This window comes from Balaenoptera physalus (genome assembly GCF_965194825.1).
Source record: "Balaenoptera physalus genome assembly, chromosome: 3".
In the NCBI taxonomy this organism is placed as follows: domain Eukaryota; kingdom Metazoa; phylum Chordata; class Mammalia; order Artiodactyla; family Balaenopteridae; genus Balaenoptera; species Balaenoptera physalus.
The window spans coordinates 117,613,114-117,640,680 of record NC_138890.1 but is presented as its reverse complement, the minus strand read 5'-3'; the positions used below and the strand labels follow the sequence as shown (position 1 = coordinate 117,640,680).

At 42.3% G+C, this 27,567-nt stretch overlaps 1 protein-coding gene, 1 long non-coding RNA gene and 1 pseudogene across 3 annotated transcripts in view; 2 read left to right on the top strand and 1 right to left on the bottom strand.

Moving 5' to 3' along the window:
* The window catches only part of SV2C (synaptic vesicle glycoprotein 2C), a 262,124-nt gene that overhangs the window by 191,642 nt on the left and 42,915 nt on the right, over positions 1–27,567 (top strand). Inside the window, exons 5-6 of the mRNA XM_082457195.1 lie at positions 22,574–22,707; positions 23,193–23,282. Coding sequence (XP_082313321.1) covers positions 22,574–22,707; positions 23,193–23,282 — 224 coding nt within the window. The remainder of the gene's footprint in view (positions 1–22,573; positions 22,708–23,192; positions 23,283–27,567) is intronic.
* LOC309658517 (G2/mitotic-specific cyclin-B1-like) lies at positions 5,168–16,459 on the top strand (annotated as a pseudogene). Its single transcript, XR_014268325.1, has 2 exons — positions 5,168–11,494; positions 11,678–16,459. The product of XR_014268325.1 is annotated as a G2/mitotic-specific cyclin-B1-like (transcript).
* Positions 20,657–27,567, bottom strand: part of LOC309658625 — a 119,726-nt gene continuing 112,815 nt past the window's right edge. Inside the window, exon 2 of the long non-coding RNA XR_014262332.1 lies at positions 20,657–20,748. This is a non-coding gene — a long non-coding RNA (uncharacterized lncRNA). The remainder of the gene's footprint in view (positions 20,749–27,567) is intronic.

Here is a 27,567-nt window from a genome sequence, read left to right as displayed (position 1 = left end):
GTATATTGAAGAATCCTTGCATCCCTGGGATAAATCCCACTTGATTATGGTGTATAATCCTTTTAATGTTGGATTCTGTTTGCTAGTATTTTGCTGAGGATTTTGCATCTATATTCATCAGTGATATTGGTCTGTAATTTTCTTTTTTTTGTAGTATCTTTGTCTGGTTTTGGTATCAGGGTGATGGTGGCCTCATAGAATGAGTTTGGGAGTGTTCCTTTCTCTGCAATTTTTTGGAAGAGTTTGAGAAGGATGGGTGTTAGCTCTTCTCTAAATGTTTGATAGAATTCACCTGTGAAGCCATCTGGTCCTGGACTTTTGTTTGTTGGAAGATTTTTAATCACAGTTTCAATTTCATTGCTTGTGATTGGTCTGTTCATATTTTCTGTTTCTTCCTGGTTCAGTCTTGGAAGGTTATACCTTTCTAAGAATTTGTCCATTTCTTCCACGTTTTCCATTTTGTTGGCATAGAGTTGCTTGTAGTAGTCTCTTAGGATGCTTTGTATTTCTGCAGTGTCTGTTGTAACTTCTCCTTTTTCATTTCTAATTTTATTGATTTGAGTCCTCTCCCTCTTTTTCTTGATGAGTCTGGCTAATGGTTTATCAATTTTGTTTATCTTCTCAAAGAACCAGCTTTTAGTTTTATTGATCTTTGCTATTGTCTTCTTTGTTTCTATTTCATTTATTTCTGCTCTGATCTTTATGATTTCTTTCCTTCTATTAACTTTGGGTTTTGTTTGTTCTTCTTTCTCTAGTTCCTTTAGGTGTAAGGTTCGATTGTTTATTTGAGATTTTTCTTGTTTCTTGAAGTAGGCTTGTATTGCTATAAGCTTCCCACTTAGAACTGCTTTTGCTGCATCCCATAGGTTTTGGATTGTCGTGTTTTCATTGTCATTTGTCTCTAGGTATTTTTTGATTTCCTCTTTGATTTCTTCAGTGATCTCTTGGTTATTTAGTAATGTATTGTTTAACCTCCATGTATTTGTGTTTTTTACATTTTTTCCCCTGTAATTGATTTCTAATCTCATAGCGTTGTGGTCAGAAAAGATGCTTGATATGATTTCAATTTTCTTAAATTTACTGATTTGCAACCCAAGATGTGATCTATCCTGGAGAATGTTCCGTGTACACCTGAGAAGAAAGTGTAATATGCTGTTTTTGGATGGAATGTCCTACAAATATCAGTTAAATCTATCTGGTCTATGGTGTCATTTAAAGCTTGTGTTTCCTTATTGATTTTCTGTTTGGATGATCTGTCCATTGGTGTAAGTGAGGTGTAAAAGTCCCCCACTATTATTGTGTTACTGTCGATTTCCTCTTTTAGAGCTGTTAGCAGTTGCCTTATGTATTGAGGTGCTCCTGTGTTGGGTGCATAAATATTTACAATTGTTATATCTTCTTCTTTGATTGATCCCTTGATCATTATGTAGTGTCCTTCCTTGTCTCTTGTAACATGCTTTATTTTAAAGTCTATTTTATCTGATATGAGAATTGCCACTCCAGCTTTCTTTTGATTTCCATTTGCATGGACTCTCTTTTTCCATCCCCTCACTTTCAGTCTGTATGTGTCCGTAGGTCTGAAGTGGGTCTCTTGTAGACAGCATATATATGGGTCTTGTTTTTGTATCCACTCAGCGAGCCTGTGTCTTTTGGTTGGAGCATTTAATCCATTCACATTTAAGGTAATTATCAATATGTATGTTCCTATGACCATTTTCTTAATTGTTATTGTAGGTCCTTTTCTTCTCTTGTGTTTCCCACTTAGAGAAGTTCCTTTAGCATTTGTTGTAGAGCTGGTTTGGTGGTGCTGAATTCTCTTAGCTTTTGCTTGTCTGTAAAGCTTTTGATTTCTCCATCAAATCTGAATGTGATCCTTGCCGGGTAGAGTAATCTTGATTGTAGGTTCTTCCTTTTCCGCATTTTAAATGTATCATGCCACTCCCTTCTGGCTTGTAGAGTTTCTGCTGAGAAATCAGCTGTTAACCTTATGATAGTTCCCTTGTATGTTATTTGTCATTTTTCCCTTGTTGCTTTCAATAATTTTTCTTTGTCTTTAGTTTTTGTCAATTTGATTACTATGTGTCTCGACGTGTTTCTCCTTGGGTTTATCCTGCCTGGGACTCTCTGTGCTTCCTGGACTTGGGTGGCTATTTCCTTTCCCATGTTAGGGAAGTTTTCGACTATAATCTCTTCAAATATTTTCTTGGGTCCTTTCTCTCTCTCTTCTCCTTCTGGGACCCCTATAATGTGAATGTTGTTGCGTTTAATGTTGTCCCAGAGGTCTCTTAGGCTGTCTTCATTTCTTTTCATTCTTTTTTTTTTTTTTTGGTATAAATTTATTTATTTATTTTTGGCTGCATTGGGTCTTCATTGCTGTGCACGGGCTTTCTCTACTTACAGCGAGCGGGGGCTACTCTTCATTGCGGTGCGTGGGCTCCTCATTGCAGTGGCTTCTCTTGTTGTGGAGCACAGGCTCGAGGCTTTCAGACTTCAGTAGTCTTATCACGCAGGCTTAGTAGTTGTGGCTCCTGGGCTCTAGAGCACAGCCTCAGTAGTTGTGGCGCACGGGCTTAGTTGCTCCATGGCATGTGGGATCTTCCTGGACCTGGGCTCAAACCCGTGTCCTCTGCATTGGCAGGCAGATTCTTAACCACTGCACCACCAGGGAAGTCCTCTTCTCATTCTTTTTTCTTTATTGTGTTCCGTGGCAGTGAATTCCACCATTCTGTCTTCCAGGTCACTTATCCATTCTTCTGCCTCAGTTATTCTGCTATTGATTCCTTCTAGTGTATTTTTCATTTCAGTTATTGTATTGTTCATCTCTGTTTGTTTGTTCTTTAATTCTTCTAGGTCTTTGTTAAACATTTCTTGCGTCATCTCGGTCTTTGTCTCCATTCTTTTTCCGAGGTCCTGGATCATCTTCACGCTCATTCTGAATTCTTTTTCTGGAAGGTTGCCTATCTCCACTTCATTTAGTTGTTTTTCTGCAGTTTTATCTTGTTCCTTCATCTGGTACATAACCCTCTGCCTTTTCATCTTGTCTGTCTTTCTGTGAATGTGGTTTTTGTTCCATAGGCTACAGGATCGTAGTTCTTCTTGCTTCTGCTGTCTGCCCTCTGGTGGATGAGGCTATCTAAGAGGCTTGTGCAGGTTTCCTGATGGGAGGGACTGGTGGTGGGTCAAGCTGACTGTTGCTCTGTTGGGCAGAGCTCAGTAAAACTTTAATCCACTTGGCTGCTGATGGGTGGGGCTGGGTTCCCTCCCTGTTGGTTGTTTGGCCTGAGGCAACCCAACACTGGAGCCTACCTGGGCTCTTTGGTGGGGCTAATGACAGACTCTGGGAGGGCTCACGCCAAGGAGTACTTCCCAGAACTTCTGCTGCCAGTGTCCTTGTCCTCACGGTGAGACACAGCCACCCCCCCCCCCACCTCTGCAGGAGACCCTCCAACACTAGCAGGTAGGTCTGGTTCAGTCTCCTATGGGGGTCACTGCTAGTTCCCCTGGGTCCTGATGCACACACTACTTTGTGTGTGCCCTTCAAGAGTGGAGTCTCTGTTTCCCCCAGTCCTGTTGAAGTCCTACAATCAAATCCCTCTAGCCTTCAAAGTCTGATTCTCTGGGAATTCCTCCTCCCGTTGCCAGACCCCCAGGTTGGGAAGCCTGACCTGGGGCTCAGAACCTTCACTCCAGTGGCTGGACTTCTGTGGTATAAGTGTTCTCCAGGCTGTGAGTCACCCACCCAGCAGTTATGGGATTTGATTTTATTGTGATTGCGCCCCTCCTACCATCTCATTGTGGCTTCTCCTTTGTCTTTGGATGTGGGGTATCTTTTTTGGTGAGTTCCAGTGTCTTCCTGTCGATGATTGTTCAGCAGGTAGTTGTGATTCCAGTGCTCTCACAAGAGGGAGTGAGCGCACGTCCTTCTACTCTGCCATCTTGAACCAATCTGTCTGGATTTTCACTTTAAACAATACTGATCTCCAATCCTTAAGGGCTCCACCTTATATTCTAACCCTCACTGAGGCTGCTTTGTGCTTTGGCTGCCCCTGGCTGGGTCTCTGGCCCTCAGAGCTGGAGGGCACCCTGCCTTTCCAATCTATATATTCATCCCCCCAGGGCAGGTACCCTGCCAGGTCTAATTTAAGAGTGCAGCAGTTGACTTAGAATGCATGTGAACGAGAACCCTGCAGGAAAGAAAAAGCGCAACAGCTTTCGGGGGCTTAGCTTTTAGGACAGGCACGAGTCTGACTTGATTCCAGCTTCCCCTCAGACTTGCAGGTAAAGGTCAGCAGGAAAAAGCCTTTTAAAAGCACCTCATCTCTGTATCCTGTGAACCCAGGGTGCCCCCCAGTGTTGGTTAGGGTTAATCACAGTCTACCATTTCTTAGAGCACCGTAGAATGGACGAGGGGTGCATTTTAGCTTTGTAATTTGTGCCTGTCCTGATTTAATGTCAGAAGCTTTTCCCTCCTTTGTCACCTCTGGAAACTCAGTCTATCAGAGACCTCATGAGGTATTTTTTAAAACTCTGTTTCGTTTGCCTTTGTGCAAACTGGACTCTGATGGAAGGAGAGTGTTTCCATGGAAACTCATTTCCCAGCCAGAATACCGCCCACTCCCAAATCTTTTTTTTGATCTGCCTCCCCTTTAAAATGTCACTACGTTCACCTTTTCAAGACCTTAATGAAACTAGCAAACACTGGCCAGTTCACATCTTCACCTTGCCCTCAGAAGACAAAGGCATTTATAAAACAGACTTGACCAGCAAATACCTCCTTGTTACTAAGCTTGTCAGTCTCTAAAATGGCACTTGAACTTCTTCAACCTGCCTCCTACCAAATGAAAATGACTGCTAGACTTCTGAAAACCTTTTTTTAAATCTTCCTTAATCTAACTCTATATCAAAGCGCACCTCCACTTTGTTTATCCAGACAGGTTGTCAGACTTCACACCGACCTCCAGGCATCCGTGGTATTTAGAAACCTCCACAAGTGTTCTTTGGCCACCAAACTTCAAGAGCCCCTGAGTTAAGCAAAGAAATTACTTGCTTTCCGTACTTATCTATTAATCTTATTAATTAACATGTAATCTTATTCAATAATCTCACAATTATTGCTGCCTCTGGGGCTAAATGTTCTTTCTAGCTTGTGTGTGTGTGTGTGTGTGTGTGTGTGTGTGTGTGTGTGTGTGTGTGTCAGGAGTTTGGCTAGGAGATATACGGTAGAAGGTGAAGTCCTCATTGAGGTCACAAAATTCGGAACTATCTCTTCTGTAGTTTGAATCCTTAGAAACAGTAACTCTGGACTGTGTGGTGGTTCACTGCAGGCTGTAGTTTGTATTTGATGCATCTAGATGGCTGCTGGAGACCATTCTGGGCAGCATAGCATGGTCACGATCAGAAGGGCAACTGCCTCAGGAAATCTCCCTTTGGCAAGGAGGAATGGCCTGCGTTTCCTTAGTCCCCAGGGTTAGGAACTGCCTCTTCAAGAGTTACCTTTGTCCAGGAGAGCTTGGCCAAGAGAGTGGAAGGAGCTTCAGTATGGAACCTGAGCCCTGCCTGGCCTTTGATCACCTCTGCTGTTAAAAGCAAAAAAAATGTTGTCTGTTCAGACACAACCAGTTGACATAGTGCTAAGCCCAAAGCAATACAGTTTGAATGCTTCCAAATCAGATTAGTTTATAAAGTATCTAGTCCTATGCCTGGAGCTTTGGTATATTACTGATAATGTAATCTTGCTCCTGTTGTCATCTGACCACTCTTTGTTAAATTGAGGTTGTAATTTACATGCAAAAGGATTCCTCTTAAGTGTACCGTTCTGCGGATTTTGACAATTGTATACATCCATGTAACCACCACCCAAATCAAGATAAATAGGATATTATACCCATTTTCAATCAGTCCCTCCACTCCCCACCCCAAAGTCAACCACTGTTCTGATTTCTATAGCCAAAGATTAGTTCTGCCCATTCCTGAATTTCACAGAAATAAAGTATGGAACTTTCTGGCTTCTTTAACTCAGCATAATGTTTGAAAAATTCATTGAAAAATTCATAACGTTGCATATATCAGTAGTTCATTCCTTTTTATTGTAAAATAGTATCCCTTTATATAGATTCACATAATGTGTTCCTCCATTCTCCCATTGATGGACATTTGAGTTGCCTGCAGTTTTATGTGGGGCTTTTTTGGGGGGAGGAGAGGGGTTAATTTTAATTTTCCTAAAGGCTGCTTTCTGACCCTTTTTATACAAGTCTTTTGAGCAGCTTCAGCTCTGCTTACATTTTCATTTCTCTTCGATAAATACCCAGGAGTAGGATTTCTGGATCACAGGGTAGATGTGTGTTTAATTTTTTAAGAAACTGCCAGTTCTCTAAAGTTGTACCATTTTACACTCTCACCAGTAATGTCTGAGAGTTCCAGTTGCCCCACATCCTTGCCAGCCTTAGGTGGGCACGGAATGGTATCTCATTGTGGTTTTAATTTGCATGACCCTGAAGACTAATGATGTTGAACAATGGTAATTCAGTGCTAAGGCTGATTTTTTTTTTTAATCTTCAGTTTTTAAATCTATAAAGGGGGTTGTGGCCATGTCCCAGTGGAGCCTAAGCTGAGTATATTATCTGAGCATATCTGAAAGGCTGGTCATTGCGTGCCCATAGGGTCTCTGACTGCTTAGGGGAGGAGGAGCCACCTGGGATACAAGGAGCTCAAGACAGGAAAAAGGGAATCTTGATACTGTATTCAGCAGGTAGACAAAAGGGGAATCACTAATGGGCAAGTTCAAAAAAGAATGAGGAGAGTGGAAAGGTTGAGGCTGCAATAAAGCATTTCATTGTTGAGGTGGATTTACTGAGCCATCCTCCAGGACACTGGAAAATTAAGCAGCAGGGTTTGAGGAGGAGATCAGGCAGGAGGGAAGAAAAGGTGAGTCATTATGGAGGATGGCTGTGAGTGCTGAGAGAAGGTAGTGAACTTTGGTGATGGTGATACCATGGGGCTGGATGATGCATGGGAACGGAGAGGTGGACTCCAGGACGCAGGGGCTGAGACGACCCGAAGAGAATACATGTTTCCCAGAGTTCTGAGTGCAGGTCTTTGGAACCCAGTGTGGGCCCCTCCCGCTGAATGGCCACGGCTCTACTAGAGTAACCTTGTTGGGAGAGGTGGTTAAAGCCAGGTGCTTTTACTAATGACACTGTTTCCCCATTCCTGAGGATTAGCAGGGAATTTTAAGAGCAAACTTTCCCACACTATGAAACAAGAACACAAATGCTATAGGAAGTAGATGGTTATTACCTTTTTTTTGGTAATAAGCATTTATAAGCTGCAGGTGTTATCAGAAAGCATTTGATGGAGAATGCTGCCCTCTACCAAAACCCCAGGGGGAAAACACATTCCTTTGTTCTTCTTATTGTGTGCCACCTGTACTTGTTCTTTAGGGTGTGTTTAAAAGCATATGAGGAGAAAAAAATGGCAACCCCTGTAGATCAATTTCATAGCAAAAAAAAAAAAAAAATCAAAAGAGCTTAAAACTTAATAACAAAAACTAACATAAAAACAAAATGCATTCATACAGGAATGAAATCTGAAGTCTTCTGAAGTCTGTTTCCAAACCTCTGTCTGAAAACGAGTTTTAAAATATCCTTATTATCTCTATCAATTTTGAGTACTTGTGCCACAGATGGGCACGGTGACTAGTTTACAGCAGGATCTCATCCTGGGCACTATTGACATTTGGGCTGGATAATTCTTTGGGGGTGGAAGAGCTGTCCTGTGCATTATAAAATATTTAGCAGTATCCCTGGCCTCTGCCCACTAGATGCCAGTAGTAACCCTCCTCCCCCAAGCTCATGGTAATCAAAACCGTCTCCAGACATTGCCAAATGTCTCCTAAGATATGATTACCATATTTAGCAAATAAAAATGCAACTAGGGTGCCTAGTTAAATGTGAATTTTATAGACCCACAGACATAGAAAACAAACTTATGGTTACCAAGGGGGAAAGGGATAAATTAGGAGGTTGGGATTAACTTATACATCCTACTATATATAAAATAGATAACCAACGAAGACCTACTCTATAGCACAGGGAACTATACTCAATATTTTGTAATAACTTATAAGGGAAAAGAATCTGAAAAAGAATAGATATCTATTTATGTATAACTGAATCACTGTGCTGTACACCTGAAACTAACACAACATTGTAAATCAACTATACTTGAATTTTAAAGAAAGTGAATGTCAGATAAACAGCAAATAATTTTTAGTGTAAGTATGCCCCAAATAGTGCATGGGACATACTTTTTTTTTTCTTTTTAGTTTATTTATTTTTGGCTGCGTTGGGTCTTCGTTGCTGCATGCGGACTTTCTCTAGTTGCGGTGAGCGGGGGCTACTCTTCGTTGTGGTGCGCGGGCTTCTCATTGCGGTGGCTTGTCTTGTTGCGGAGCACGGGCTCTAGGCGCGCGGGCTTCAGTAGTTGTGGCACGTGGGCTCTAGAGTGCAGGATCAGTAGTTATGGCGCACGGGCTTAGTTGCTCCGTGGCATGTGAGATCTTCCCGGACCAGGGCTGGAACCCGTGTCTCCTGCATTGGCAGGCAGATTCTTAACCACTGTGCCACCAGGGAAGTCTGCATGGGACATACTTATACTAAAAATTTTTTAGATCGAATATGACTGGTGACCTGACTATCTGGCCACCCTGCGGTGGGGGATCGGGGTGGCAGGGAATGCAGGGTCTTTGATAACATTAAACAAGATGATGTGCGTGAGGTACCTGGCACATGGTGAGTGTACTATAAATATTCTGGGAATCTGCTACAGGCCTTGAATGCACTTCGTCTGTATCCCTCCTGGAGGCTGCAGTTGGAAGCTCAAAGCTTCCTGTCCTTTACCACAACTGTAATCAGAGTGGGGTGTGCCATCATGAGGAGAAAGGGAGCCCACGTGTGAATCTGTAAGCGCTGGTACTAGCGTTCCGGTTAAAGCTGGTTTTATAGCTGCTCTGCTGGGGCAGCAGTCTGCCTGTGCTCTAGTGCTCTGTCACCGTGGGCTCCCTGAGTTATTACATCATTTCTCTTAAGTAGAAGCCAGAGAAGGTGACGTTGAGTGAAAAACTGCTGCGCTTGTCCCAGACTCAGTCACTCTGGGTTTGATTTTTCTGGTGCCACAGCCCTAGAAAACCATTCTCTGGGATGCACCAGGACCAATCATTTCCACAGTCGGTAGCAGTGAGGACCTTCTTTCTGGGCCAAGATTAATGACCCAAGCAATCAGCCTTTCCAGAGAGCAAAGGTGAAATGTAACCCTGGGTAGATGCCTGACATTTTGAAACAAAGGGAAAGGGGGTGGGGGGCGGGTGAGAAGAAATAGCATTTGTATGTCTCACGCAGGGTCATAAATTAGGATGGGCAAGAGTGAACTGGGTTTCTGCCAACAATTGAACTGATTTGGGTTCCTATGTTTTATCTTCAAACAATCTGTATGAAACATGCTTTAAAGACATAAGAAGTGCCCCTTTGAGTTACATATTAGTATATGAACTCTTGAGAGTTTTACTTTTCCAAAAGGAAGTCCAGTTCGTGTGGGGGAAGTCTTAAGTCTGTCCACGAGAAAATACATTCGTTGCTCTAGAGGGAAGCCAAGATATAACATTAGAAACTGGGGGAAATGAAGAAGTATTGGCAAAGTGTACAAACTTTCAGTTGTAAGTTGAATAAGTTCCGGGGATCTAATATGACTATAGTTCTATGTGTGTCATAGTGACAATAGATAAATAATTCTGTATTGTATACTTGAAATTTGTGGAGTAGATCTTAAATGTGGGTTGATGTATATGTGTATTAACTTGATTATGGTAATTATTTCACAAGCTATATATATATCAAATCATCACATTGTACACCTTAAACGTGTACATTTTAAAATTGTCCATCATACCTCAATAAAGCTGGAAAAAAACAAAAAAACAAAAATTGTAAAGACTTCCTTGGTGGTCCAGTAGTTAAGACTCCGCACTTCCACTGCCGGTTGTGCGGGTTTGATCCCTGGTTGGGGAACTAAGATCCCACATGCCATGCGGTGCGACCAAGAAATTAAAAAAATTTTTTTAAATTGTAAAGCAGTTCCAACATATTTCAAAATACCACCATGCATGATCTCCTACCACAAGGAAATTCAGCTACAAATCAGTTACCAAAACAAAACTCCATATATTTGGAAATTAGGAAATATAATGATATGTTTCCAAAAAGTCACTTTTGAAGGTATTAGGCAAATACTCTGATTTTAAAGGAATCCAAGAACAGGTTATTTATTGCTTAACTAAATAAGCATTTGTTGAGTGACTACTCTTTGCCACGTTTTGTACTAAAGATGAATAAGACATGGCCCCTGCCCTCCAGGAAGAGACTTGCCGATGAATGATCACTCTCTGCTGCGGCTTTTCTCTGTGTCAGGCACCATGCTAAGGGCTGTGGGAATTCACAGGGTCCCAAGATAGCTCAGTAGGGGAAGTGAATACTTTTTAACGTGTCTGGAAGAATTTACAGAGGATGTTCCTCTCTACTGGGTTAATAGAAGACTGAAGTTTAGGAGTTCTCCAAACTGACAAGGATGAGGAAGGGTAAAGATGCAAACATGTTGCACAGCAGGTAGCAGAGATTGGAAGGAGGGATTTCTGAGGAATGAGGCTGGAGAGATGGGCAGGAGCCAGGTCTTGGAGGGCCCTGTGCCACACTAAAGAATCTGAGCTTTATCCTGAAGGGCCAGTGGAGAACCACTAAAAGGTTTTAAGCTAGTAAGTGAGTTTGTGATTCCGTTTTCCTTATGGAAAGATCTCTTGAAGGTACATGGAAGATCGATTAGACTAGGCAGGTTGGAAGCTGGTTGGAGGCTCTGTTAAAGAGAGGTGGTATTCAAATAACAAATGCTGGCGGGGGTGTGGAGAGAACTGTACACTGTTGGTGGGAATGTAGATTAGTGCAGCCACTGTGAAAAAGAGTACTTCCCTGGTGGTGCAGTGGATAAGACTCCACGCTCCCAATGCAGGGGGCCCAGGTTCGACCCCTGGTCAGGGAACTAGATCCCACATGCATGCCGCAACTGAGAGTTTGCATGCCACAACTAAGGAGCCTGCCTGCCGCAACTAAGGAGCCCATGTACTGCAACTAAGGAGCTGGCGAGCCACAACTAAGGAGCCTGCTGGCCGCAACTAAGACCCAGTGAAAACAAATGAATAAATAAATACTAAAAAAAAAAAAAAAGAAGGAAAGCTGAAAATAGAACCACCATATGACCCAGCAATTCCACTCTTGGGTATATATCTGAAGAAAAAAACGAAAACAACTACTTCAAAAAGGTACATGAGGGAATGGCTGTTGGCCTGCAGTGGGTTCAAGGTCCCCGACTGGTCAGGGGCTTCCGTGCTCTGCTTCTCCCCACTGAGTTGCTGCCTGGTGCAGAGGAAGCCATGGCGCTCTGGATCACCAGGGTGAGCTGCTAGGGACGGTGAACAAACGCGGCTCTCCTGGCTCACTGCGTCTCCTCTCCCTATCTCGCCTGCTGGAGCTCCCCTGGCAGGAGTGGACCGGGACAGATTTGGGGGGAGGATGGCGGTCGCTGGGCCCCTAAAATGGTGGGAGAGTTTGGGGTGCAGACGGATGGAAAGAGGAAGAACACGAAAATTAATGCTGAAAATAAGGCGAAGGTCAGTATGGCAGGCACAAAGCGCGTGCCTGTGGCCACTGTTGCAGCCTCTAAGCCTGGCCTGTGGCCAAGAACAGCTCTTGGAGACATCGGCAACAAAGTCAGTGAACAGCCACAGGTCAAACTGCCCCTGAAAAAGGAAGCAATAACTTAAGGTGCTGGCAATGTTATTGCTAAAATCTACCAAAACCTCTGGAAAAAGCTCCCGTACCTGTGCCAGAGCCCCAAACGGAGCTGGATCTGGAGCCAGAGCCAGAAGCCAAGCCTGTTAAAGAAGAGAAACTTCCCCCTGAGCCTATTTTGGTTGATACTCCCTCTCCAAACCCCATGGAAACATCTGGCTGTGCCCCTGCAGAAGTGTATCTGTGCCAGGCTTTCTCTGATGTAATTCTTGCAGTGAATGATGTGGATGCAGAAGACAGAGCGGATCCAAACCTTTGTAGTGAATATGTAAAAGATACCTATGCTTATCTGAGACAACTTGAGGAAGAGCAAGCAGTCAGACCAAAATACCTACTGGGTCGTGAAGTCACTGGAAACATGAGAGCCATCCTAATTGACTGGCTAGTGCAGGTTCAAATGAAATTCAGTTACTCCAGGAGACCATGTGCATGACTGTTTCCATTATTGATCAGTTCATGCAGGATAGTTGTGTGCCCAAGAAGATGCTGCAGCTGGCTGGTGTCACTGCCATGTTTATTGCAAGCAAATATGAGGAAATGTACCCTCCAGAAATTGGTGACTTTGCCTTTGTGACTGACAACACTTACACTAAGTACCAAATCAGACAGATGGAAATGAAGATTCTAAGAGCTTTAAATTTTAATCTGGGTCGCCCTCTACCCCTGCATTTCCTTCAGAGAGCATCTAAGATTGGAGAGGTTGATGCTGAGCCACAAACTTTAGCCAAATATCTGTTGGAACTATGTTGGACTACAATATGGTGCACTTTCCTCCTTCTCAGGTTGCAGCGGGAGCTTTTTGCTTAGCACTGAAAATTCTTGATAATGGTGAATGGACACCAACTCCACAGCATTACCTGTCATACACTGTCAACAATCCCTTCTTGTTGTTGTGCAACACCTGGCTAAGAATATAGTCATGGTGAATCGTGGGCTTACAAAGCACATGACTATCAAGAACAAGTATGCCACATCTAAGCATGCTAAGATCAGCACTCTAGCACAGCTGAATTCTTCGCTCGTTCAAGATTTAGCCAAGGCTGTGGCAAAGGCGTAACTTGTGAACTTTGGAATACTATAATATCTGCAAATAAAATTGGCACCATGTGCCATCTGTACATATTAAAAAAAAAAAGGTACATGCACCCCAATGCACATAGTATCATTATTTACAATAGGCAAGATATGGAAGCAACCTAAGTGTTCATCAACAGAGGAATCGATGTAGAAGATGTGGTATATGTACACAATGGAATACTACAGAGCCATAAGAAAAGAATGAAATTTTGCCATTTGCAACAATGGATTTGGAGGGTATTATGCTTAGTGAAATAGGTCAGAGAAAGGCAAATACTATATTATAATCAATTATATGTTGAATCTAAAAAATGAAACAAACTAGTGAATATAACAAAATAGAAACAGACTCACAGATATAGAGAACAAACTAGCGGTTACCAGTGGGCAGAGGGAAGGGTGGAGGGGCAAGATAGGGGTAGCAGATTAAGAGATACAAACCACTACCACTATGTCTAAGATAAATAAGCTACAGGGATATATTTTATAGCACAGCACAGGGAATATAGCCAATATTTTATAATAACTATAAATGGAGTATAACCTTTAAAAATTGTGAATCACTGTGTTGTATACCTGAAACATATAATATTGTACATCAGCTATTCCTAATAAAATCAACACACGTTGTTCCCAGAAGATAAAACAGGAGATATTAAAATCATTTAACCACAGGGCATTTCCCAGTCAGAGGAGAAGGAAGCCAAAGCACTGGAACCAGGTCCTGAGGCCCCTGCTGGGTCAAGCAGCCCCCTCTGTTGCTGGACCATGGGGAGATCCAAGGCTCGGGACTCAGGGCAGTACCATGACACGCATACTTCCGTATTGCAGGAGTGGGCACCGCCCTACAGACCCATGCCAGCTGCACCTCAGCCCTGTTAGGGTGAGCTGGACGGGGGGTGAGGGCCTGGCCTAAAGCAGAGGTGGAAAGAAAGGAACGGGTTTGGGAGAAATACAGAAAATAGCATCATATCTCTCAGTGATTGACTAGACACAGGGAGGGAAGAGAGTAGAGGCTGGCTTCCACATTCCTGGTCTGGAAGGCTGTGAGGAAGGAAGGTTGAGCACCTCCACCCGGGCTGGGGCCTTTCACGAAGCATACGATGCCCACAGACATCAGGAGCTTGAGATGATCAGAAGCCTGTTCTCTGGGTGGGGTTAAACTGGATACAAGTGAGCAATATCCGGCTATGGGGCTAATGGAGTGGACCTCTCCAGACTCATATTTCCATCCACTGTGCCTGGAAGCAGGGTGTGATGTCCCCTTCCTTGAGCTCCCAGGTCATTGTGATCGCATGCATTTCCTAGCCTGTTAGAATGGAATTTTTTTGACATAAATGACAAAACTCTAAGGGCCATTTTGGGCCTGAATCATGAGCTAAGCAGCTGTGTCGCTTGTCAAGCGTTAAACGATTTGTTCTGGATCAGAGGCTACAAGGCAAGAAATGGGGCTAGAAAAACAGGAGCAGGTAGAGAAGTCAACAGTTAGTGGAGATGTATGAGTGTGACCTTTGGCACCAGCGACAAAGAACACTCAGGCTGACCTCTGTTGTCATAACACGGGAAATATTACAGCCCCTTCCTCATCCCCACCCTAGGAGAAAAACTTTCTTCTAAGAATGGATTCCATGAGCATTTCTGTGCTCTGTCATTAAAAATCTGCTGGAAATGAAGAGAGAGCTTTTATTGATCATGAGCAAAATCTTGCTGACACCATGTACAAAGAACAAAGAGAAATCTTCGTCTGGAATAGAATAGGGATCACGAAGTTGTATGGAGCACTGTTTAGAAAAAAATAGTTTTTTAAGGACAGCTGATTTGAAAGCAGATTGACTGATTTACTAATACGGAGAATAAGTATCATTTTGCTACAAGTTCTCTACCAACCTTTGGGCACTTGTGTCAGTGCCCTGACACAAGTGGCTTAGAAATTTGTTTTGTTCTGTTCAATTTTGAAAGTGTTCCATTTCTTACCATGGATCTATATTCAAGAGAGGTTTTCCTGTGGCTTCATCTGGTCCAGGCACAAGATCTTAGAATCAGAGAGAACCTGAGCCCCAGAAAGGGCTTTAGAGTCTATTAGTCCAACTTTCTACCTAATGTAAGAATTCCCAGTATTTATTTTTGTTTGCTTTTCAGTTTCCTAAAACGATGCCTGTTCACAAAATGAACATAGTTGATTTATTATCATTCGTCCATGGACATCAGCTTATGTAAGAGTTTATATATTAATATAAGTCTGCAAAACATATACAGTTCCTTTTAAATAAATATTTATGTGTGTAAAACAGAGAAGGAAAGTTAATGCTTGCCTATATGTGCTATAAGATAATAAATATGAATATATTCAGTGTGTATTTACAGAGTAATGAGCTGCCTTTATATGCATTTATAAGCTTCATTTGTATATGGTCAAAATTTGACTATCCTATAGGCTATTGTGGTATATATTTATAGAAAAATTTTTGATAAAACTTCAATTGACCTACATTATTATTATTTATTATTATTATTATTATTTTTGGCTGCGTTGGGTCTTCGTTGCTGTGTGCGGACTTTCTCTAGTCGCAGCGAGCGGGGGCTACTCTTCCTTGTGGTGCTCAGGCTTCTCATTGTGATGGCTTCTCTTGTTGGGAAGCGTGGGCTTCAGTAATTATGGCACATGGGCTCAGTAGTTGTGGCTCACGGGCTCTAGAGCGCAGGCTCAGTAGTTGTGGTGCACAGGCTTAGTTGCTCCACAGCATGTGGGATCTTCCCGGACCAGGGCTCGAACCCGTGTCCCCTTCATTGGCAGGCGGATTCTTAACCACTGCGCCACCAGGGAAGTCCTTGACCTACATTATCATAGTACTAGTACTATATTATTGTCTGTCTACAAAAGAAAATTCCAAAGGACCTTTGTTTAAAACAGACACACACATCTCTCTCTCTCTCTCTCTTTCTCACATACACACACACACACACACACACACACACACACTTTATTCGGTCAGCTTTTTTCAAACCCTTGGACTCATTTCTGTCAGTGAAGCTTGGGAAGCACCATGCTTGAATGAGTCTTACTTGCTTTTACCAGAAACTCTTTCTGGAAATGTCCTCTCATTCTTTCTTTTCATATTTGGAGCACTCACAGCAGATATACCCTGAAAAATAAGCCCATAAATTTCTGCGTTTCAAAAGCCACCAGGCAGTGTGCTTCTTCAAAAGTGTGGTTAGGATCACAAGTCAGAATCAGGAACCAGAAGCATAATGTGACTTCCTCCTGCTGTTGACTGCTGGCTCTGTGCATTCCAAATGGTAGGACCAGAGCTTGGAAACAGAAATAGAGAGACCAGCAAGAAAGGTCAGCTTGTTGCCCAGGCATGCTCTTAGAGACAGATGACTACGACAGTTAGTTGCACCCTCTCCCTGGGGGGTGTAATTCCAGTTGAATTGGCTCTCACTTCTTGAATGCATGATTTTGTGCTGCAGGCAGATCCCCACGAGCTCCGTGTGTGTGTGTGTGTGTGTGTGTGTGTGTGTGTGTGTGTGTGATTTCTTTGTGTATCACTGTTGGCAATAGCGCTTGTGCCATTACCGCTCAAGATGCAACTGGCCTTGGCCTGAGAATCCAAAATCAGACTATGACTAGAGATACAGGTTTAAAGATGAAAGATCTGTGAATATCATTTTCTTTCCCACCCAGAGACACCGAGGCACTTCCTCACTGCTCTCCATAAATGAGCCCTGTAGTGTCAAGGTTTAGATTCTTCAAGAGTCAGAATTAACAACGTTACTTTAGTTCTGAAAATTGTATGGATGGTAAATACTGTCACAGTTATCATTCCAGTTTCCTTATCTCCTCTCTTTTCCCATCAGACCTTACATTTCAGAAAAATCAAAGGCTTGCAACTCTTTGAAAAGATTTTTCCCCCCTCTGAGTAAAAAGTAATACAAGGTGATAGAAAACTCAAAAATTAATGCCAAAGTGAAAGGCCCCTAATAGTTCCCACTCCCTACCTTGAATAACCACGTAAAATAGTTGAGTATCTTTTCCTCCCACTTGTTTTCTAGATATAATGATATAGTTTATGTGTATATAAAAATGAAATCACTACTATTTACATTGGTTTGAAAATAGTTTTTTTTCTCACTGAGCATGTAACTTGGACAGTTTCCAAATCAGTCCAGAAAAATCTACCTCATTTTTTTGCCAGTAGTTATACTGTCTTCTATAGCATGGCTGTACCATAGTTTATTTACCTATTCTCTTCACCCTTGCTTTTCCCCCCCTTTTTTTAACAAATGAGAAGAAGGTGAAAAATGTCTGCTGATATTGGCCACAAGGACTGTCCAGCTGCACCTGGTTAAATCTTATGGAGCCACAGATAATACTAGATGTGTGACAACCTGAGCTTCTAGCTGAGGATTAATGTTTCATGCTGATTAGATAGTATTTATATTTTAAACCAGTGACAGGTTGAGGGGATAACATTTTATTTCTATGGGAATAAAAGCAGAAATTCATCTGATCATTGTTCCCTTCCTAAGCTTGTTGGCCACTTGAGAAAATGGATTTGGAGCCACTTTTCCAAAGAGAATTTTAGTTGGCTATGTGCCTTGTGAGTGAAGACCACTGACACATAAATATAGGTGATTTATGTTTTAGCTATTGAAAACTGATCTCACCTATAGTATTTATTTTTTATTAATATTAATTAATAATACTGTTTCAGGACATTTGTGTCTTGTACCTAAAATATGCCTTCTTACCAAGGAACTGGGTCATTGAAAATATCATATAACTAGCAATCAAATATAGATCAATAGAGTAGGTGCCAATTCACCAGTGCTTCAGGGACAGAGCCCAGAAAAGAACATGAAAGCCAGCATTCTTCTCCGTGCGTCCCGCACTTCTGCCTTGGCACCTTGAAAGATTTCAGACAGTCAGGCAGCTGGGGAGGCATCTGGTTTCTGCATTCAGAGCACATCAGCTTGAGCCTGGTAAATGGCCTTGATTATCACGCAAGACACATAACACTCTTATTAGTGCCACGCTGATTAGCGCTGTGCAGTCACCGCTTTCTGTAATACCCTAATTGAGGTCATGCCTTGCCTGGAATGTACATTATGTTTAGATAAATCCCTCAGTATGATATTTTAATGGGTACTTTAAACAAAGCCCAAAGGACAATTAGAACCACTGTCTATGCAAGAATCTTTTTTTTTTTTTTTAAAGACAAAAAAGGCATGGTGCCAACATAAAGAAGAGAATCCATTTTACTAAGTGCGGGTGAATATCCTAAAGCAACAACCGCTTTCCCAGTTGCATGTGGCTTGTATCACATTCTAGTCCTTCACTCCATGCTCGTGTCTCCCCACTTCCTGATGTTTGTGGTTTGGGCTTTGTGTCACTCTCAAATGCAAATGTAACTCATCTTGAAATGGAGCTGGGGAGGAGGGGTCCTGAGAATTCACCGCCGAGTAGTTACGGCAGTCGTTGTTTCACTCCGTCATTCTTATCCTTCATTTTTAATCTAGGTAATGGTATTTTAGTTTTACAAAGCATCTGCAGGGTCATTTCTTAAGACCCTCACTGTGTCTACCCCTCATTCAGGCCACAGGATATCATCCATCAGTCTCTCTCCGTACCGCCCCTCCCATCCCAGGGCATATCCTAAAAGGGGAGTAGGGTTGAACTCCTTTTCTAGGACTCCCTCCTGCCTCTAGGGCTCTCCTTTCTCTCTTCAAGTCAAATAGCTGTAATATAGTAGGAGAGAGTTGGGGATCAGGCATGGCACAGTCAGTCCTGGCTGGTCTCTTCTACTTCTTTAGTACTGATTTGAACTGTATCTCAAACGTAGATGTTAGAAATTTACGAATTTGCTCTCTTTGTTTTCATGGACCGGAATCAGACAAGAAATTTATCAAGGGCTCTTAAGAGAAGACTCCTTGGGCTAGGTACCTCCACCCCTTCTGTACTCCCTCTACACTTCCTTTAGAACCTGTTCTAGCATGAGTCATACTATTTATCATGTCTGTTAACACATCTGCCTCTTCTTCTGTACTTTAACTCCTTGAGGGCGGAAAGTAAGTGTTAGCCTCTACATCTCAGTACTGTGGCACAGAGAGGCACTCAATAAAAGTATGAATGAATGAGCAGAAAGTAAATTAAGGTATCACTAGGCATTAGGGAAGTGCAAATTAAAACCATGGTGAGATACCACTACACACCTATAGAAGGCAAAAATTTAACCAAAAAAAAAAAAAAGAACTGGCAAAAAGGTGGTGGGAAGTGTGTGAAGAAGCTAGAACTCTCATATACTAGTGGTAGGGGGGCAAAATGGTACAGCCACTGTGGAAAATAGTTTGCAGTTTCTTATAAAGCTAAACATATACTTATTAAATGATTCAATTTACCCAGTCCTAGGTATTTACCCAAGACAAAGGGAAAACTTCGGGATACACAAAAACCTGTCTGAAGTGTTTATAACAGCTTTATTTATAATCCCCTAAAAATGGAAAAATTCCAGCTGTCCTTCAGCTGATGAGTGGGTAAACAAATGAAATATCCACACAATGAAATGCTACTCAGCAATGAAAAGGAGCAAACTATTAAAATGTGCAGCAGTCTGCATGAATGCATTATGCGAAGTGTGAGAAGCCAGATTTTAAAAGCTGTGTACAATATAAATCCATTTATATGACATTGTGGAAAAGGCAAAACTATAGAGACAGAGAACAGACCAGTGATTGCCAGGGGTTAGGCATAGAGGAGGGGTTGACTCCGAAGGGGCAGCAGGAAGGAATGTTTCGGGGTGATGGAACAGTCTGTATCCTGATTATGATGGTGGTTACGTGACTCTGTACATTTATCAAACTCATAGAACAATGTAACTTAAAAAGTAATAATAAATTTTACTGTATACAAATTGCAAATTTAATTTGAAAAAGTAAATCAAAGTTGTTTTGCTGTTTAGTGTGGATTCAGAAAAAATGTCAAAACAGAAGTAGCCTGCAGCGATTCTGTACATGTTCATGTACACATGTAAACACAAAAGGATATGCTTGTGTGTGTGTGTGTGTGTGTGTGTGCGTGCGTGTATTTAACAAACATTTAAAGAACACTTCCTATAGACCAGGACTTGCTATAGGCACTGGGGTTATATTGATGAGTAACAAAAGCAGAATTCCTGCTTTCATGGTGTGGAAAGGCATAGACAGTAAACAAGTAAACAAATCAATGAGTTCACAGCTTTAGATAGCAGTAAGGTGCTGTGGAGACAATAAAGCAGGTCTTGATGATAAGAGTGGGCTTGGGTGTTCGGGCCTCTCTGAAGAGATGACCTTAAACTGAGACCTGGAAAGTATAAAGGAGGCATGCACGTATGCAAATACTCAGGCAGAGCCCTCCAGGCAGGGAAAACGTCAAACGCAAAGACCCCGAGGGGACTCCTTTGAGGACAAGAAATACTGAAAAATCCTCTCACTTCAAAACTCATAGAAAGGCTGGCTGACATACAACCTCCATCCTTTCAGTGCATGGCTGGGCTTCCTAGGAAATAAGGCAAAGCCCCTAAAATGGAACTAAGCTTTGTGTATTCAGAGAACTTGAAGCAGGTCGGTGGGATGGACCAAGTGAAGGAGGGAACCAGCAGTAGATGAGCTCAGATACGTAGGTGGGGATCAGTTTCTGTCGGCTCCAGCACTTTTTTTTTTTTTTTTTAATTTATTTTTTGCTGTGTTGGGTCTTCGTTTCTGTGCGAGGGCTTTCTCTAGTTGCGGCGAGCGGGGGGCCACTCTTCATCGCGGTGCGCGGGCCTCTCACTGTTGCGGCCTCTCTTGTTGCGGAGCACAGGCTCCAGACGCGCAGGCTCAGTAGTTGTGGCTCACGGGCCCAGTTGCTCCGCGGCATGTGGGATCTTCCCAGACCAGGGCTCGAACCCGTGTCCCCTGCATTGGCAGGCAGATCTCAACCACTGCGCCACCAGGGAAGCCCCGGCTCCAGCACTTTTAAAAAAGAACTCCTTTATATGAAGCTCTTAGATCAAATGTGAAGTGAACAAGGTATGTTTTCTTAGTTCCATCATATGATTTCCTCTGTTTTGGATATTTGAGACATTTGAACTTCTGCTACATAAAACATTGAGAGTAGACATCCCCTCCTAAAGTTTATGTTGTAGTTAATTTAGCAGTCCACATAGTCCTCAGGTATTAAATTCCCAGAAAATGCTTATGAATCTAAGATTGATGTAGCATGTTTATATGATGTAGGTGTTTATATGATTTATCAACAAAGTCTGTGTTTGAGTAAGCATAGACATGCGGACATGTGTGGTATAAGATTCTGCCTCAAATCCCGGTGGAGAAGATTTTGGTGTATAACTTCAGCTGTGTGGCCTTGAGGAACTCATGTCACCTCCAGAATCTCACTTGGCTCCTGTGCAAACAGTGAATGATTATACTACTCTCCCAGGGATGGAATGTAGACTATCTGACTTTTGCTCACAGCAGCCTTCTAAATACCAAGCATTGCAAAAATTAGAATTTTGCCTCACATAATTAATCTATGCCTCCATAAATCTCTTCTCTGTTTCCAATTAGATTTGATATGCTTCATTCTTTCTCCTTTAGAATCATGGTGGAATTTTGCTTTCAACCATTTTACATTCATTCAAATATTGGTTTTCTTTTAGTTCTTGAGAGATTTCCATCGGTATCCCATTTGCTTGTTTTCATTATATTATAATAAAAAACTGTTTAGAAATTTAAAATTCTCTTGATCTAGTGTATGGCATGTGCGTGTGGAAGGGTTGGCAAATGCCAGTTCTTAATCATTGCACTGGTCAGCATGCTGGCAGAAAACCAGTGACACCCTCAGAGGGGGTCGCTGAAAAGAGCTACATGGGAACAGTTAAGAGAAACCAGTACAGAATAATAAAGTACCTCGGAGATAGTAACAGAAGGGCATCCTGTACCCACTTATGCCTCAAACGGCAGGAAGAGATAGGGATCGCCAGAACCTGATAAGAGCTGTGGTTTCACGAGAAGCTTCCAGGGAATGAACACACCCACTGTCAAACCTCCACGCGGCCAGGAGGAGGGGAGAAGGGAAGCAAGGGGAATAAATATCCTGCACCCTGCTGCCACCCTCTGTTCTCCTGCCGGTGCTTCCTTTATTCAAACCCAACTGGAAGCTGGTGGGCAAGGGGGCCAGTTGGTATGGTCCATAGAGGGCCATTTCCTGGCACACAGCAGAGGCAAGAGTACAGAGTGATCTGGAGGAGCAGACAGAAGATACCCAGCCCAGGGGTCTGCTGGAAAAAGCACTGTCCCAAATTCATTTACCTTGGCCTTTGGAGTTTGGTTGTTCAGAAATACACCACATCCGTAGGTGCAGACCCCTTTGATTCCAAGCATTTTTCTTCCCAGCACTGCTGTTGGCCGTCTTCAAGCTGAACTGGTCACTGTGGCTAATGCCCATATCAGCTCATTCTTCTGGGGGTGGTAAGATTTGACTATGAATCAATTTGAGGTATGGACACTCACAGTGACGTGGGGACCTCGCTGTCCCAGCAGGCAGTCTGGGGAGGGCTCTCCTCACCCCTCCTGTCTTCCTTTTCCAGGATGGAGCTTCAACATGGGGTCCGCCTACGAGTTTCATAGTTGGCGTGTGTTCATCATCGTCTGCGCCCTCCCCTGTGTCTCCTCAGTGGTGGCCCTCACGTTCATGCCTGAAAGCCCACGGTTCTTGTTGGAGGTAACGCTCATCATTACAAATACGCAAAGAAACCGCATACAGTGGAACAAGTCCCTTCCAATTCTAGGAAAGTATGTTTGCCTCTTCGGTGGTACATTTTTCCTTCCTACTACGGAACCACGAAGGGTTTGGTTTCATGGGGTCATGCTTTCGACAACCAGCATGTGAAAAAGCTGCCTCGTGGCCAGAAAGCACTAATGTTCCTCCTCAAGCAAGTCATTTCCCTCAACCAAGAGAATGTGGCTTCTTGTTTTATAAATGAACCTTACTATCCAGAGGTGCTACGTCTAGTTAGAGGCACATCCCTTGAGCTGCTGATGCACTCAAGGATATCCAAGTAGCCTGTGTGTTCCAATGGGACGAACCTAAATGCATTTGCACCGTTAACACCCAATTGGATCTGACAATACCACATGGTTATTGGAAAATCAGGGAGTGTGTGTGTTTCACCTCCTGGCCCTTCACTGTCTACTCATATTTCTTAGGTTGGAAAACATGATGAAGCCTGGATGATTCTGAAGTTAATTCATGACACAAACATGAGAGCACGGGGTCAGCCTGAGAAAGTCTTCACGGTGAGTACTTCTTCTCAGTGAATCCTCCACACCAGAGGTCGAGAAACCTTTTCTGAAAAGGCCTGGGTGTAAATGGTTCTCTCGCCGCACCAGCCGCTCGTCTTTCATACTTGCCGTTTTACCTATGCCTGCCGCGCTGCTGTTGTATGTGCTGTTCCCTCTGCATGGAATGTTCTTCCATCCTCTAGTTATAAAATTTACTCTCAACGGGAAAACTAGTCTAAACTAATGAAAATTGGATGCATGGAATTTTTTGGAAAGAACAATGGTTTTTTTCCCCAGCACCTCCACCAAAATAAAAAAGAACTGTGGTTTTTAAATCCTTTGATATAGGCAGCATAGACAAAAAATGTTTTGTCTAAAATAGGTTTAAAGGGGATATAAGCAAGATCTTCAGTGTCTTATAAATAATATCAATTATAGTTCTTAAAATAAGTAAAATAGTTCCTGATTAAACAGTCCCCTGAAATCTTATTTATTCATTTCATTTTTTAATAGAAAATGGATTTTTCATAGTGTGAAGATAGACTTCAGTCTAGCCTCTGTTCAGATTCTCAATTAATAAAAATTTCTTCTGCAGTGTAATGGAGAAATGAAGATCAATAATGGATGTCTTCCACTGAGGCCCTGGGAGCCTTTGAGTAGACCCTTCTTTTGAGTAGATTAACAGTAAAGGAAGAATTTTTTTTTTTTTTTTGGCCGAATCCCACGGCATGCAGGATCTTAGTTCCCTGACCAGAGATCAAACCCGCGCACCCTGCAGTGGAAGCGCGGAGTCTTAACCATTGAACCACCAGGGAAGTCCAAGAATTTTTTTTTTAATAAATTTATTTATTTATTTATTTTAAATTGATTTATTTTATTGATTTATTTTTTGGCTGTGTTGGGTCTTTGTTGCTACGTGCAGTCTTTCTCTAGTTGTAGTGAGAGGAGGCTACTCTTTGTTGCGGTGCGCGGGCTTCTCATTGCGGTGGCTTCTCTTGTTGCAGAGTACGGGCTCTAGGTGTGCGGGCTTCAGTAGTTGTGGCTCGTGGGCTCTAGAACACAGGCTCAGTAGTTGTGGCTCACGGGCTTAGTTGCTCCGCGACATGTGGGATCTTCCCGGACCAGGGCTCGAACCCGTGTCTCCTGCATTGGCAGGCGGATTCTTAACCACTGCGTCACCAGGGAAGCCCCAAGAATATTTTTAAATTAAAGGATCGTAAGGCAAGACGAATCTTGAGATGTCATTTAGATACTCAGTGTCCCTAACCCTTCTCAGCTAGATGAGGATAAACCCTTTATCCAAGACTTCTGAGAAGGTGTCTCTGTAGGGCCTCATTGCCCTGCTAACCTGCTTTTTCTTCCAGAAGGTCTGAGTTACCAAGTTCACTCATGGTCATCCACGTTAATATTACTGTATAAAGGTTAAGTGGGAATAAGGTGGGAACACTCTAAAAGAATGGGTGATCTCAAAGTCATTTATATGTAACTTTCCAAGTCATTACATGATTCCACCGTGACACATTTGTCTTTTGCCTTGTTATATCTATTGATACAATACAGTGAATTCACATGCCTTCCTTCTCTCCTTTTTAAGCTTTTCTTCCTATGTGCCTACTTTAAATATTGTTTTTCAGGGCTTTATTTGCAGCTAACTTCCCTTTTAACCCTACTCACTCTCCTTAGCTTATCTCAGCTACTTCCTAGATCTCTCTCTCCTAATGGACAAATCTCCTGAGCTCCAGACGTGCATGTTGAAGGGCTTTGTGGCCATACTCCTATGTACCATAGGCCCTTCAAATTCTGAATTTCTAAATCTGAACTTCTCACCTTAAGAGTTTCCAAACCTCTTCCTTGTCCAAAATTCTATCAGCAAGTACCACCAGCACCACCCAGACCAGAACCCTGAAAACTATCCTATTTCTTTCTTTCCTTTATCTCCAGTATGTCCAAGAAATCACTGTGTCCTATTATCCTCCATCCTAAATATCTCTCATTATTGTCTCTTACCTTTCCACCCTTCCTGCCACTGATTTGGTTCAGCCCTCCTTACTCACTGCCCTCTGCCCTTGCACTATTCTTCAGGAATAGCAAATGCTATGTAGTTTCCAGTACACTCTTTTCTCTCACACCTCTGGACATTTACACATGATATTCCTCCCACTTGGAATGCCCTTCAAGTAGTTGACACACATGGCAAATGACATACTTTTCCATAAGCTCCAACTCAAATTCCACAGTCCATGAAGGCTTTTCTCTCACTCTCAGGTCAACTTGGGTGTTCTGTACAATAGGTCTCTCCCATCTGATATAGATTTCCGTTAGAGTACTTTCTAATTTGTATGGTAATTGCTTGGACGGTGTGATGTTTTATGTTTGCACCTCCAGGGTCTAGTGCCAGGCCTGGCTCCCCATGGGTGCCAGTGAAAGAATGCACAAACATTGATGAGTGGAGAAGAAGCCTCCCAAAAGTAATATGTCAAGTCAGAATGGCTATCATCAAAAAGAATACAAATAACAAATGTTGGCGGGGATGTGGAGAAAAGGGAACCCTCGTACACTGCTGGTAGGAATGTAAATTGGTGTAGCCGATGTAGAAAACAGTATGGAGTTACCTCAAAAAACTAAAAGTAGAACTACCATATGATCCAGCAATTCCACTACTGGGTATGTATCCAAAAATACCAAACACACTAATTTGAAAAGATACATACACCCCAGTGTTTATAGCAGCATTATTTACAATTGCCAAGGTATGGAAGAAACCTAAGTGTCCATCAACAAATGAATGGATAAAGAAGATGTGGTATGTATATATAATGGAATATTACTCAGCCATAAAAAAAGAATGAAATTTTGCCATTTGCAGCAACATGGATGGACTTGGAGGGCATTATGCTAAGTGAAATAAGTCAGAGAAAGACAAATACTGTATGATATCACTTATATGTGGAATCTAAAAAATACAACAAGCTAGTGAATATAACAAAACAGAAACAGACTCACAGCTACAGAGAACAAACTAGTGGTTACCAGTGGGGAGAGTTAAAGGAGGAGGAGCAGTATAGGGGTAGGAGAAAGAAAAGGGTTATTATGGGATTATATGAAATCATTTGTGTGAAACTTTTGAAAATTGTAAAGCACTATAGAATTTAATGAATCTTTCATTCAATACAAAAAAAAAAAAAAAGAAGAAGAAGAAGAATACCCCTGTGATTTAAAAAAAGGAATTCTGGAATATCACAAAATAATGCCTACATGGATGATTTGGAACTGACTCTATTTGGAACCCCAGACATTAACTCAGACATTATTGTCATTAAATATGGACATCTTTGTTTACATAGCCATGAAGAGGCTACTGCCCACCTGGTGTAATTTGAAAGATACCGAGGGTCCCCAAATCACCTCTGTCAGAAAGCCAGTCTTGGCACCTGGAGTCTCATGATAGAAATGCTCCTTTGGATGTTGGCAGACTCTCCAGAAAGATCTGTTCAGGAGTTATACCTGGCAGGGGTAACATGTGTGCACATTCCTGTGTCCTCTCTCAGGTGTATCAAAAGCAGGTAGATGTTGACTAACGGGGTCAGATGGGACAGGTCCTCAAAGGAACCATGCTTTTTTTTTTTCCTCTCTCTCTCTTTTCAGGCTTCATTCTCTGTGTTGGAAGCATTGCTTCTCCTGACTCTTCGTTCTCTTCCTTAGCAAAAGGAGGCTAGTTTAAGTCATGGATACAGCTTCAGGCTGATCCTCCATCATTTCTTCCCCTTCTAACCTTGAAGAGTCCGTGCTGAGGCTTGTAATTGAAGCTCATTCACTGGACCTCACCTCATGGTCACCTGCGGGTACTTGCTGACCAGGCAGTGTCAGGGGCTGTGGGAGAAGGAAGCAAGGGTCACAGGGATGCTCTAAGAATGGAAGTTTGATGGGAAAGCTTTAAGAACTATGTTTAGGGGCCAAATTCATCAAATAAGTAGATTCCAAAGAAAAGTGTGTTCAATCATTTTAGTCTAAGCAAAGTAATTCTTAATCCAGAAGTGAACCTATCTGGATGTTTAATCTGCTAATGTATGCCTTTTTTAAAAAATTTATTTTATTGAAGTACAGTTGATTTACAGTCTTGTGTTACTTTCTACCATACAGCAAAGTGATTCAGTTATACATGTATATTCATTCTTTTTCATATTCTTTTCCATTACAGTTTATCACAGGATATTGAATATAGTTCCCTGTGCTATACAGTAGGAGCTTGTTGTTTATCCATTCTCTATATAATAGTTTGCTTCTACTAATCCCAAAATCC